Raw genomic sequence first — 13,967 nt, 5'->3', positions numbered from 1 at the left:
GCTCCAATGACTTCCTTCTCCAATTTCAACCCAGCCTTGTGAAGTGACTGCAGCAAATCTTTCTGTGTGTATTGCACATGTGGGGTGGAGAAGCCTCAGGTGTGTTCAGGGTTTTGTCACTTCTTTGGAATACAGTGCATCAAAAATCTCCTTCAGGATGTAAGCAAGTTCCTTCTCAAAACTGTTTCAACTTTTAAGGGTTTTAGCCTAAGCTGCTCTTCTTGAGAGGCTACTCCAGAGCTGGATCCTTTGAAGGATGGGGATTTTTTTTTTTTTTTGTTCTTATCCTAAACTGATTGGGGACAACTCTTATCCATCTGTTCTTAAGTCAACCTTGTCCCTTACCTTAAGCAGCACTTTTACTTCACCGATGGCCCCCTTCAGTTCTCCCTTCTGGTTTTCTTCAGGATGCATTTACAAAGTGACTTTGTTAAGATCAGTGTTAGCTCCCATCTGTCTGAGCTGTTGGATTCTGAAAGGGTCTGTTGGCTTGTCTCAGTCATGAGTCAAGTTTGGGTTTTGCATCAGGTGCTGTCCTTAAACTTCTTGAAATAATTTTTGCTGCCATGGCTGAAGTCATTGAATGTCTTTTTACTCCAGCTCCCGTCAGTTACCTGTGGATCAGAAACATGGAACACTGATCAATTTAAGGCTGCACCTCACAAAATGCAAGACAGGCTACAATTTTGCGTAAACGCTTTTACCTTTTCACCTTTTCATAACCTTTTTATAACCTTTTTTTTTTTTTTTCCCCTGCTCCCCTAAATGGAAATTATCACTCTGCGAGTCTTAATTTAATGCAGAAATAATTGGGCACATTGACACATTTTAATAGGAGAGATTTCAGAGTGTCACAGTACACATCTGACAGCTTCATCTGGCCTTAAATCTTGTTGTTTGCCAGCAGGGCAGTCCATACCATACTGCCACAGTAACTAATAAGCTCAGGGCTTTGTTAGGATCTCTCTGTGAGTATGAGTTGCACAAAAGGATTTGCTGACAGCTTTTTAGCTATAAAGTAACTTGACAGTGACTATTTCATTCCCAAAACAAATGACTGAAACCTAGAAACAGAAGCAGATTTGGAAGCAGGTGTGCACTACTTCAGGAGCAAAATAAGTGGTGCGGCTGAAATCTGTACAACCACTGAAATTGCTTAATCTTAGCTTTTGACTTCTATTTCAGAGCTAACTAATTAAATCTTCCTGCCTTTTGAGGCTAGACTGTAGAATTGTGATGTCTTTACTTATTATTTAATACTACTCTTGCCTGTCACAGCTTCATCTAATATTTGAATTGCTTGGGTTTGACTCTGTTCGTGTGTCACAGGGTGTAAGGAGCAGGGGGCCATCAGCCTGTGACGCAGCTCCACACCATTTTAATCTGCTCAAACTTTCAATCAGGTTTGATGGCACAGTGCAAAATACTGTCTTAATTCAGGCGCACTCTGCTGTGTCTAATGACAGTCACAGGGTGGGGATAACAGCACATGCCTTGATGTGTGTGCTCCCTCCCCTGCCTTGACATGTGTTCTTCCTCCTTGCTCAGAACTAGGAACTATTTCTTCCACTACCTGAGCTGCATGGGTGCCAAAATTTTGAAGTCTGTCATGGGAAAGTGATGAACACCTGCAGTTCCTGTTGAGGTCAAGGAGAAGCATACAAATGCCCGGCATTTCTCTTCCAGGTCACCTTTCAAACAAGTACTTTACAGAAAACATTTTTTGCAGCCTTTAAAACCTTTAAAAGTGCAATCTCTATCAGGTGCTTTCAGTTCCTCTCATTTTCTTTGTGGTTTCACATTGCATGGAGTCCTGGAAATAGAACAAGGGGAAGGTTGCAATCAGTCCTGTTCAGATGCAACCAGCTATAACCTGGAGCTGTTGTGCATAAACCCTTGGGGGTGTTTTTGAGTAAATGGATTGAAAGCTCCAAGGAAAGTAGTGTGAGACTTTTACTTACTTTTTGTCATTCTCTTTAAAGCTACAGTAAATTAAAAATATGTTCAAATGTAAATGTATGTCCCCTTATTTTGCACAAGCTCTGCTGAAGAAAACTCTGCTTGCAGCCTATTGCTGTTCTCCCCTCATACTGATGGAGTGGAGGGGTGAGGAAATGGCTGTGTGGGGGCTTAGCTGCTTGTTGGAGTAAACTGACCATGACTGGTGACTAGCTTTCCTGGTAAAAGAGAGGAAAAAATCAGTATTGAACCTTCCTCTTTAAATGGCACCTTCTCTTACAGCTTTTTGCTCATAGTAATACATAGCTGGTTTAAAGAACTTTGCACCTCCTTAGCATTTCAGAAGCACTTCCTCAGCATTCAAGCAAGTTAAAAACCTACATCCTGCAAACAAAAAGTTTATGATCTTATTTTTTTGTGTTCTAAATTCCTGAGTTGTACATGAGACAGAACGTCTACTGCCATGTGTAGCACACTTGGAGAAATAAGAGGACCAAAGTGTTTAGAGATGCATGAGCCTCATCTGGTTCTGCTGGCCCCAAAACCCTTAAAAGGATGCTGCAGAGCAGGTTTGACCAAACTCACAGCTCACGTTGGCAAAAATTACAGGGCTGGGTAGTTTTTCTGTTCAAATATTGACTTGTGTGAAGAGGTATGGGGTTTTTTTTGTTTGTTTGTTTTAAATATATATATTTTTTCATTAAAAGCCCTCAATGTACTGTTGGAAGAACTTCCTTCACCTCTGCTATCTCAAATCCTGTTTATAGAAATGTGGGCGTGTGGGCTTGATAGCTGTTCAATCCTAACATTTGCTTCAGCAGCTGACTCTATTTCTCAAGATTATTACCCTCTTAATAAAAATAACCTTGTGTGCATTGAACTCTGCTTAAATGTGAGTATCTGAAAACAACTTGAAAATGGCTTTGCAAACGTTATGAGCAGTGTGAAAAAAGAAATCCTAAAATAGCATGGAAAACGTAAAAACATTTTCTGCACGCTCATTTACACATTAAGAAGGGAGTTTTTCAAAGAAACCAGTGGGCAAATGCTAGGGGCTGCACTACATAAACCACTTCTCAAGGCAGCCTTTACTACAGCTGAATAAATGATATGGTGGGTACAGATAGAGGTGGACACCTGCAGGAAGCAAGAGGGGGATATCCCGGTCTCTAGTGCTGCCTAAAAACAAAGAAAAACCTTGCAAACAATATAAAGAGTGGTAAGGTAAAAAGCAGTAATTTAATGGAAGTTTTCAGGTGCACAAAGTATAGGTATGCACATTAGTGATACAGGATTTCTACAATTTTATTGAAGTTAATTACTTAGTATATCTGGCAGGTTCATCCAATAAGAGAGCAGCTGCCCCCAAGTCTGCCCCTTGGAGTTAGTCCAGGGGGTTATTTGCCCTATATTTTGTTACTCCTCTCAAACTCTGGTGAAAAACAAGGTATCCTGGTTAGAAGTTCTCTTTTTGGGAATGAGACTAAACAGAATGTCATGAGCGTGTTAGAAAGGGTTGGCTTACTGTTCTGTGATGTGAGAGGGCAGGAAAAGTACTCGGAGCTATACAGCTATATGTTAAAAATCTACAGATACATGAGAGGCATCCCTAGGGACACCGAAAGCCACGTCCTGCTCGTGCTCCTTGTTCAGTCGTCAAAGGGGTGGGTTTGTGCTTGGAGCTGAGGGTAAAAAACCCCCCCTGTGCTGACGCTTGCCTTATCTGTTCTGCCTGCAGTGGCTGAGAAGCCCAGGCCCCCAGCACGAGAAGAGGACTCTCTTTGGGGACATCGTGTGCTTCTTGTTCATCACCCCGCTGGCGACCGTCTCTGGCTGGCTGTGCCTGCGAGGAGCCATGGACCACCTGCACTTTAGCAGTAGGCTGGAAGCTGTTGGCCTCATTGCACTCACTGTGGCACTCTTCACTATTTACCTCTTTTGGACCCTGGTAAGTGTCAGGGCATTTATTTAACTCACAGGAAAAAGGGAAAGAGCAAACGGGAAAATTAATCGCACAGAGGGCTCTAGACCATTGCACGGAGCATTGCTTCTGCTTGCCTCCTGAGCTGGTAAGTGGAAATTGCACTGGCAAGAAACCTTGTTTTCACACCATTCAAGTTCCCTGGAATGCCAGAAAGACAGTTTGCTTTGGGATAAGGATTCTCAAACCCCACACACCAGTGGGCACAGCAGGAGGGAGACAGGGAAATAGCATGGAGGAGTTCAAGACAGATGCTACCAGAGGGAGTTTCATCACATCATGTGCAAAGCACACATGCAAAAAGATTTAGGTGAGGAACTTGGTTGCCACAGAGGATTCAGGTTTTTTTCTAATGCAACGTCTTGCCAATCTTAAAATTCAAAAGTGTTGAACAGCAGAAGACCCACATGCCCAGGTCTGTTAAAACAGAGCTGCCTTTGCAATGCAGGTGAAATTGCATCCTGCACCCCAGCACAAGTCACTCACATGCCAATCCATGCTGAGAGCCACTTGTTCAGTGTCAAGTTGTTGAACTGAGATCATTTACTGGCCCTAGTGCACTAGCAGGCAGCCGGCCTAGCAGAAACGAGAGGAACACTGGGGACAGCTGCCAGAATGGGTGTTTATCAACCCATGGTGTAGCAGTTCACTGAAAAGCCCAGGTTAATGCTGTGTTTGACATTTCACACCTCCTTTTGTGGAGTGGGAAGAGCAGGGTGGGCACAGAGGAAAAACACTCACAGCAATGCACACAGATAGTTCCAGGCTGTGCTGCTGGGACAGGAAAAGCCCAGCCTGCCTGCAGTGCTGGAATAGCCACATCCCACAGGGCCAGCACACAGCTCTTCCCCTCACTGCGTAGGACCATGCTATAGCCCAGACCCCTTCCAGCAGATTTGGACCCATGTAAGTTGCTGAGGGGGTGGCACTTCTAAAAAACTGCATTGGTAGAGCAAGAAACCCCCTGTGTTGAGCCCTGAGGAAAAGGGGGTGTGAGTGGAACACAAAAACCCCACACTTCCCCATGAGTATCTCCAAGAAAGCTGTGAAAGGAAACATCTCATTTACACATTTGTGAGCCCTGTCTCACCCACAGAGGAATGCAGGCAGTGCTTGACAGGAGGGAAAGCTCTGAGTTTTGCCTCAGCCTTGTGCAGTTCATCCTTTTGTTGTTTCTGCTTTTCTGCGAAGCAGCAGCACTCTCCTGAGACAGGCCGTGTACTCCAGCAGTGAGGCCACACTTCTTTTTCCTAATGTGCTGGGTGTAGATGTGCCTGGCAGGTATGCAAGAAAATATTGTTCAGATTTCCTTTGTGTATGGCTGTCTTAGAAACCAAAATGCTGAACAATTTACCTAACACAATTCACCATCACCAAAATTTTTGGAAGTGGTAAAAGGCATTTTTTCAGGTGGATTTCATTAGCTGTGACACAAGGACTTATCCAACCTTGCTCATTGAGACTACTGCAGTATCTCAATTTTAGTTCCTATCTAGGTATTGCATTTGCAGAATAAGAGGCAAAAATCCCTTCTTTAACTTTATAAATTTTACCACTTCAAAAGCACATGGAGAAACGTGCTATTGGCTCTTGGAGAACATGATAGTGATAGTGAGCCTCATGTAAATGCATACCTTGGTTGATTTAATTGAAATTCAGTATCTTTGATGCTCATTCAGTTGTGGACAGCTGTAATTCCACTCTAAATTGTTATTTAGGGCAGTAAGAGATGGATGGGCTAAGGAAGCACTGTGTTCATCTGAGAAGGGCAAGGTAGGAAGGCCTTTAGGGGACTGAATCACCAAATGATTGAAGCTGGGAGGAAAATAACCCTCCCTTCAGTGATGTAGGAAAACCCCAGCTTGCGTTTGCCTTTGGGGAGGGATCTAGGCTGCCCTTGTCATGCAGGAAGGAATGGTCCTACACAAAGGAGAGTTAATTTTATATAATTCTTCAGCAGCACATGCCTTGTCACTTTTGGAAGTGGGAGAATCCTGTTACATAGCAATGGCTGGGCAGGGAGTAGGTTCAGTGCTGCAGGGTAAATTACACACAACATGATACAATATTCCTTTAGGTCCTGAGGAAATTAGGAGAACTAAAACTTCATTTTACTTCCACTAAATCAGCTTTCCTTCTCTGGAGGCAAAAGCTAGCATACAGATTATTTACACATCACAGTTATCCCAGTGAGCAGTGAACAGGAGGGATGCTATTTTTAGCATTCCAGAAACTGTTTTAGCCCTCCCTCTAACACAGATAAGTTATCTATAAAACACCATTGCTTTTTACTCTGTACTTTTAACACATACCAAAAAGTCCTTCCAAGAAGAAAGATTCAGACACAAAAAAGATAGTGGTACTTAAACAAAGAATTCAGGGCAACACTTTGCTTTCTCTTGTATAACATATACATGCAGCTGTTACTCAAAGAACCTCATGTTCTGCTGCTTGAAAACCCAGCCTGAACTCCAGTTGTTGGGGTGTTTTTACCTTCCTCATTACTCCAAGTGGTTTCTGCTGCTCCTGCAGTGTCTTTTGAGAAGAGATTTCTCATATTCCTTCATATACACTTCTCCACAGAAACAGAAGGTGCAGGATGCTTTCCTTCAGGGGGAGAAGAGGGGGTTGAATGTTGAGGAAATCAATTCAAAGAGCTGTCTTTGCAAAACTGCTTTGTAAACCAAAGCTTTATAGGTTTCCCTCAGAGAGCTGTAAAAATATCTAAATTTAAAAAAATAATAAAATGAAAAAAAGTATTTTTTTAGTCCTTGTAGGATATCATTTAAAGGTACATTTCTTTAGTTAAAAGCACCCTTTTTGCAGTAAGAAAAGGATATAGTGCATGGGTCAACTCCTGCCCACAGCAGGAGTTTGTAAAAAACAAAACAATCATCACTTGGCACATTTTTCTCAAAAATTAGTTTGTTGATTGTTTTTGTTGGTTTTGTTTTTTAAACTACACATATGCATGCTCTTACACAACTACAACTCCAACAATGCTTGGTTGCCACTAAAACAAGTTGTAAACTATTTTTTAAAAACATGGGGCCGAGCTATCTTGCATCTCTACACCAGTCACACATTTCTCTTCCACAATAAGGTTGAAATTACCTGGTAACAACAACAACAAAGATTTTTCAGACAATCTAAATTGAGACACACAAGTTGTCAGCTCATTGCCTCTGTGCAAGCCCAGATTGATACATTCAGCAGTAAAGTTCATCTGCCTGCAGACAATTACACTGTCAGTTTAGCAACCTGAAGACAGGATATCCCAAATTCTCATTCTATGTGTGCCAACAGCTCTTGTGAAAGGCAGCTATCTGATTTTTCAGGCTATGAAAAAGGGGAATGAGAGGTAAAATAGGCACAGGCTGCTTTTCTCTGCTGTGGCACCTTGGGGCATGGCGGGTCTCTCTTTTCAGCTGTTTTCACCCATTTTGTCCCACTGGAAGGTATTTGGAGCTCCAGCTGACTCCTTGCAGGGTAGCAGTGACTGAAGGCAGCTCGTGTCCCTTCTGTCCCTAGGTGTCCTTCAGGTACCACTGCCGGCTGTACCACGAGTGGCGTCGAAACAATCAGCGGGTGATGCTCCTCATCCCAAAATCTGCCAACGTCCCCTCCACCCAGCAGTCCCTGCTGGGCCTGCAGCCCCTCAAAAGGAGCTCCAAGGAGACAATCGTGTGATTTGGGGTGGAACTGTACACTAAAGATGTTTTTTTTCTCACTCGTTGGGGTCGGTTGGGGCAGCATCCAGCACCCAGGAATGTGCAATTTGAATCACAGTTAGAATTCAAGTAATGGATGCTGCAGTCATTTGAGCCATTTGCTAAGCTGCCAAATGTGTTTAGTTAGCAGGGACCCTATGGATTCTGCATATATGTTAGTTGTTGCATCATCAAGTGATGCAAACTTTTTTGTTAGAAGTATTAAACTATGGTCATTAACAATGCAAAACAGGTTTAAAAAGTCCTTTGCTTTTATGATTTCTTCTTCCAACAGTACTGTTTCTTTAGGCAGCTGGACAGTAACCAATATTTCTTTCTGCTTCCTAAAGCACAGCAATGGCATTTCCTCATTTGATTTTATCTGCAGATCCATTATACCAATGTTTTGATTATTAAAACTTGCGTGTAACGAGCTCTACAAATTGGCACTTATTTTTTAAATGCTACAAAGTGATTAGAAAATTGTACTACACATTTCCTATTTGGCAGTCAACGTCTGACAGGAAGATTTTTGTTAGGAATCTAGCATGCACAAGAGAAGAATTAGACAAATTGCAATAATGTTCCTGTCAAAAGTATTATAGTACATAGCACTCAGGAAAAAAATATTGTACTTCTCCATGAAGAAGCACCACATTCTTCGGTGAAGTGCACGTTCTGCTGGTGGGAATTCAAACTTCGCCAATTTATCCTACATTTACACCAGGCTGAATTTAACTCTACAGCTTACTTTTGTATAATGAAAGCTCCACATACATAATGAATGAGATTATCAGATAAGTTTTAGGAAGCAGGGACTCATCTTGCATGAAGAACAGCATTATTTTAATGCACCAGAAACTCCAGATTGACAAGTAGGATTTGGAATACACAGTCTTCTATGGTGACCAAATTGAATCTGGGGTGTAAAGATCAGACCTTATTCCTGGGTGATTTTATCTGCTTCCCCTTGGTTTTATGCCCAATTCATTCAGCCATTCTTCACTCACAGAAGAGACACACTTATGTAGACAGACTTATTTTAAATAACTACACAAAATCTCATTATCAAATGCTGCTAGAATTAGAAATTGATAGAGACCCTTTGAACAGATAAATTTCTTAGAATTGTTCATGGATGGCCATACCACTATGTGCTTTGTTTTCCAAATGCTGCAGGAACTGAAAATCAAAGGAAGACATAGCAGGAAGGCTAATAATTTGTTAAAGTTCAAGATGCTATGGGTATTTACCATCAGACAAGAAGTTATTTGATATTTTGTGTGTTCTCTGTGAGGGGAAAAGTTTAGTACACAAAGCCAAATCTGTTAAGTTTCTTTATTCTTTCTGTGGACCAGTCTAGCTGTGAGCATGTTATTTAACAATGTTCTTTGTAACTATCAGTCATGGGGATAGGAGAATCATGGGGATATAAAGCAATAACAGCCTCATTCCAACAGAAAGGTACAGAAAGCCAAGGTGTGCAGGAAAATCATGAACCTGCAGATCTGTACTCATCAGTCTGACAAAGCTGGGGTTGCTCATGTTTGGCTGTGAATAACTGTTTCTGTTCTAGAGAAAACTATACAAGGCTCTGAAGATAAGTATACCACAATCTCTCTGATAGCCTAAAACATGTAGTGTTGTTGTGTGGTTTTGTTTTGTTTTGGTTTTTTTAATATACCTCTTCCCAAAGGTAAATAACTATTTGGAATGAAGACTGAAAATGCACTTAAGCAGAATTCCAGATTAAAAAAAAAAAAAAAAAAAAAAAAAAAAAAAAAAAAAGCGCTGCTGGCCAAGGGCAAAGAAATAAAGCAAACCTAGCTGGGTCAGGATGTCAGGATGTTGTCAGTGTTTTAATGCCTGCACATATACTTTAGGTAAACTTTCTTCAGAACTTTATTACTGCTCTCAAATTCTTTGAAAGAATTATTAGTGAGGGCTATTTTTGGCTTTGCCTCATGAAACCAAAAATCAGGGTGATACAGAATTAAGTGGCAAAACATTCAGGGAAATATTTATTCAAGTGAAGCTGTAAAGTCTATGCACAGAGATCAGCACAGTGGTTTGGCCCAGCTCATTTGTATTATTTCAATTTTTTTTAAAATTCTTTTTGTGTGTGTGTGTAAATACATCTTTCTTTACCTGAAGAAGGCATACTGTAGCAGACAGAGAGAAAAAGTATGGTCCAGTTTAGCTCATACATTACTAACCCAGCCTCTGTGCTTGATGCAGCAGCACAGGACTGTCTGGTGAAGTCACCAGCAGCAGTGTCTCAGATTTTCTTGAGGAAAAAGTGTCAGGAAAGATCCAGTCAGACACTTACCATTGCATTAAACTCATGAAAAAGAAGCATACTTGTATTATTCCTTGTTTTTCCTAAAACACAAGAACTGGGACGTGAGAAGTATTACTTCTTAATCCCACTTCTGCTCTAAAAATTTACAGACAGGAGAATTTGCCAGATGGGAGCTGATTTTTCTTCCATGAGTTGATGCTGTAAATGCCACACCAAGCCAAATTTTCCATTAAAAAACTGGATAATTACAGCAAGTATTCTACAACAGCAGCAACTCTCTGAATAGAAGCAGAAGCCATAGCCAGCAAAGCTCCTGGCAGTAGAGGACACCTTTTTTATGCTCTCCTTAAAAAACCAAAATTAATTAAAGAGCATAATGACAGGATGACTAACCACCTTTTTATTTTTTTTAATGTCACTCAACTTCCCTCCGAGCAACTTTATACATTCTTCTCATGCAGCTGACCTTGTAATTTACATTCCTTTTCCAGATAAGAAGATATATAGAAGGAAGAGTATTCAACAGTATTTGAGCCAGTATTTTAAGTCGCAAATGATAAAAGCAGCCTCTCCTGATTCAGTGTGATGAGTGTAATGCAAAATGAGGTAGCTTTACTTTTTAAATAGTCTTTTCCCTGCAGGACTTGCCTATCACATTACATAGAGATTGAGAAATACCCCAGAAGGAAGTCACAAGAGAAGCAATTATTAAAGATACTTCAGTTTTTGGTGTTGTTAAGGATTTTTTTTTCTTTTTTTCTGCCAGACTGAGACCTCAAAATGTAATTTACATTTCATTTATTTAAACCAGCTTTGCACCAATACAAAGTGACACAGGGAATAGTGACAGCTCTGCATAAAGGGACTGGAGCCAATATTTGCAACTGGCCTTTGATGCAACAGGTACTATCAGAAAGAGGTACGAAAACAGATACTGGGACAGACTCACACACTAAGTGAGCTAAAGAAGCTCTCCATATGAAAAAAAGAAAAAAAAAAAAAACAAACAAACCAAACCAGTTAATAATTAAATATCTTGTTACTTTTTGTGACATGGCTCTTCATTTAACACAGAACTGGTTAATTAAAGAAGCATTTTCCTTGCAAGCAGAACTGAGCCCTGCCTCTTTACTGCCAATTACTCAAAAGTATGTTTAAAAACTACAATGCACACTCACAGAATCACACAATTTTTAATGTTGGAAAGATGCATTGAGTCCACCCACTAACCCAGCACTACCATGTTGACCACAAACCCTGTCCCCCAGTGCCACATTCATGGGTTTTCTGAACAGTCCCAGGGATAATTCCACTCCTTCAGTGAAGAAACTTGTCCTAATATCCTGTTTAAACCTTGCCTGGAGCTGCAGGTTGGCTTTGTGTGACCCAAGGACAGGACCCAGCATTTCTCCTGGTTGTACCCCATCCCACTGGCCTCGTCCCATGTACCCAGCCTGTCCAGACCCCTCTGCAGAGCCCTCCTGCCCTGCAGCAGATCCACACTCCAATTTAGTATTATCTGCAAATCTACTGGGGGAACACTCCAGATCAATAAAGATAAATTATAACCAGAGCTTGTTGCAACACAGTATGTACTGATGATGAGACCTCACTAATCCACTGTGTTATTCCACATTTCAAAGTTGGTTTCACATGCATTTTCACATGAGACAGCCTTATCAAAAATCAAGGGTTACATCTTTCAGTCCTTAACATGATTTTAGGTCTTAAATCTTTTCCTGACGGCCTCTCCACACCTGCTTGTGGCAAGGCAACAAAACACTTGTCCTCCCTTTGGTGCTGTTGAAAGCTTACAGAACTGATGGGAATTTTCTTTATTCTAAGTGTACCAAGTACTTTCCCAATAAAACTTGTCAAAATAGAGAATAAATGTTGATACTCTATGTACAACATGCCCTTAGGAACAACAATAAAAACACACCACCCTCAAAAACAAGACGCTGTAGTTGCAGGGGAAACCAATATCACAGTTTCATGCCATGGCTTCTATTATTATTATGCAGAAAGTAAGATCTGCTTGCCAATAATATTTTTTGTTCTGAAAGTGCAGAACAGCTAGGAAAACTCACATCCAGGAGTTAATTTTTAATTGTAAGAAAATTCAATCAATCAATCAATCAATCAGCTTAAGCTGAAATGTGCCTTCCTTTATTGAGGCCCCAAATGCAGCTTTTCTTCAGGGTTAATCACACCATGTTTTTATCACACAGAAATCCTGTATTTATGCAAACCCGGTAAAAAGAAATCAAGAGGTCAGCAAAAGGCTCTGAGCAATAAATGCACACCAAGCAAAACCTGAAATAGCTAATTTCTGCCATAATCCTGTGATGGAGCTAGTTGAGTATTACAAATAATTAAGTGTCCCAGCATTTAGTTGATGTCAACCATCATATACCAGGAAAGGCTAAATAAGCATTCACATCCCTCACACACAGCCTCCACTTCCTTTCTAAAAATCACCAACTATTACCAGATGTCCTCTTCGGGATAGGGGCTTTAAGAGTTTTTATTCTCCATCAACTACCTGATTTCTTTGCCTGGAGAAAAATCCTTCAGAGCTATCACGTGGCTATTTCTGTAAAAGCAGCAGCATTTTTTTAACTTGAAGTACAGATACTGCTTACAGTGCAGTATGAATATCAAATACAGAGTTTCACAGATAAAAGCCATCTTTTCAATCCAGAACCCCCCAAATTAGTATCAAAATCATACTCTGATAAGACAAATTTTCATGGAAAAAAATTAAACTAAGATCAGCATTTGAAATTGCATAATTTATAGAAGAAAATTAGTAATTAGCCAGTTGGATAGATTTTACATATTAATTTCTCTGTCCATATTTTGCTATATGCTTGGATAAATGTGATGTGCATATGCAAATCATGGACAAGAAAATCCAAAGCAAACCCCAATTTTTAGCACAAAACTGCTGTCACCAACACCATAAACTAATTTGCACCAGTTTTGATTACACTGGGGTATTTATAATGAACACTGTAAACAAAGAATGCAGTTCACAAGTTTGTTGCACAGGTCAAACCACTTGTTTCCTAAACTCCTAATCTGTTTTTTCACAGGAATGAGTGTTTCTGAGCAGAAACATTTCTGGTTAAGTGTTTATCCACCTACAAGCACTAAATTGCTAAGGAGTTTTCACCTGCAGGAGGATGCAATTTATATTTAATGCCAATACCAATGATAATCAAGTTATGGAACTTGCAGGTTAAGTGCAGGAAGTGTTGGGTTGTTTCTGAACAAGTATTAAAAAAGATGCAAAACAAGACCTCCACCTTGTGGCAGGATGTTTCACAGTTGTGTTTCCTAATACTCCCTTCTGCTAATTTACAGGAATTCCTGCCACAGGAAAGAAAAATTATTCTAAAATTCGTATTTCTCCCATTGTCATCAAAGAACAGGCTCTACAAAAGTTATAACCAAGAATTTGATCATGCAGGAAGGTTACTACCATAACTTAAGAATTGTCCATCAAGCCCCCCATTTCTACCTTCCGCTGGCACGTGGTTTAAATGCTACTACATTAGCCACAGAAAAGGGCTCATCCAAGATGAAAGACAAGTCTTAATTTTGCCATGGGAAAAAAAAAAAAATTAGTCCAGTCAATTAAAAAAATTCTAATCAACTTCCAAAATTCTGGCTATGCATTTAAAACAATACATTCAGGCTATGTCAAAGACAACTATTTTATAGCACTTCTAAATTTATCTTTATGTTACTGTGCTTGCTCAAACTGCTTAGCCTGGTACTTGCATGATGCAGGTAAAAGCCATTCCAGTAAGAACAGAACCATGAGAAAAGAAAGCACAAATGCAATGAAGTGTGAATAAAGCTCTAAAGAACTAATTTTCCAAATGTGAAGTAATATCACTCAGTATTCAAAAGAAATCCTTGCATCTCAAATGCTACTGTTCCATTTAAAGGATATTTCTTCAGCTTCAAAGCCCATCAATTTAAAAGATTCAATACTCATTCAACT

At 40.3% G+C, this 13,967-nt stretch overlaps 1 protein-coding gene across 6 annotated transcripts in view; it reads left to right on the top strand.

Moving 5' to 3' along the window:
• MARCHF3 (membrane associated ring-CH-type finger 3) overlaps positions 1 to 13,967 on the top strand; it is a 67,280-nt gene that overhangs the window by 51,232 nt on the left and 2,081 nt on the right. For 3 of the 6 annotated variants that reach the window (XM_040089322.2, XM_040089321.2, XM_040089325.2), the window contains exon 4: positions 3,698 to 3,907. In XM_040089322.2, the coding sequence (XP_039945256.1) occupies positions 3,698 to 3,907 (210 nt within the window). Of the gene's footprint in view, positions 1 to 3,697; positions 3,908 to 7,471; positions 12,080 to 13,967 lie in introns of those variants that run through there. The other 3 variants (XM_040089326.2, XM_040089324.2, XM_040089323.2) reach the window with 3 other exon arrangements.

The sequence above is a fragment of the Hirundo rustica genome, chromosome Z (assembly GCF_015227805.2).
Source record: "Hirundo rustica isolate bHirRus1 chromosome Z, bHirRus1.pri.v3, whole genome shotgun sequence".
Lineage (NCBI taxonomy): Eukaryota > Metazoa > Chordata > Aves > Passeriformes > Hirundinidae > Hirundo > Hirundo rustica.
Note: the sequence above shows the minus strand (reverse complement) of the source record. Positions and strands in the feature narration are given on the sequence as shown.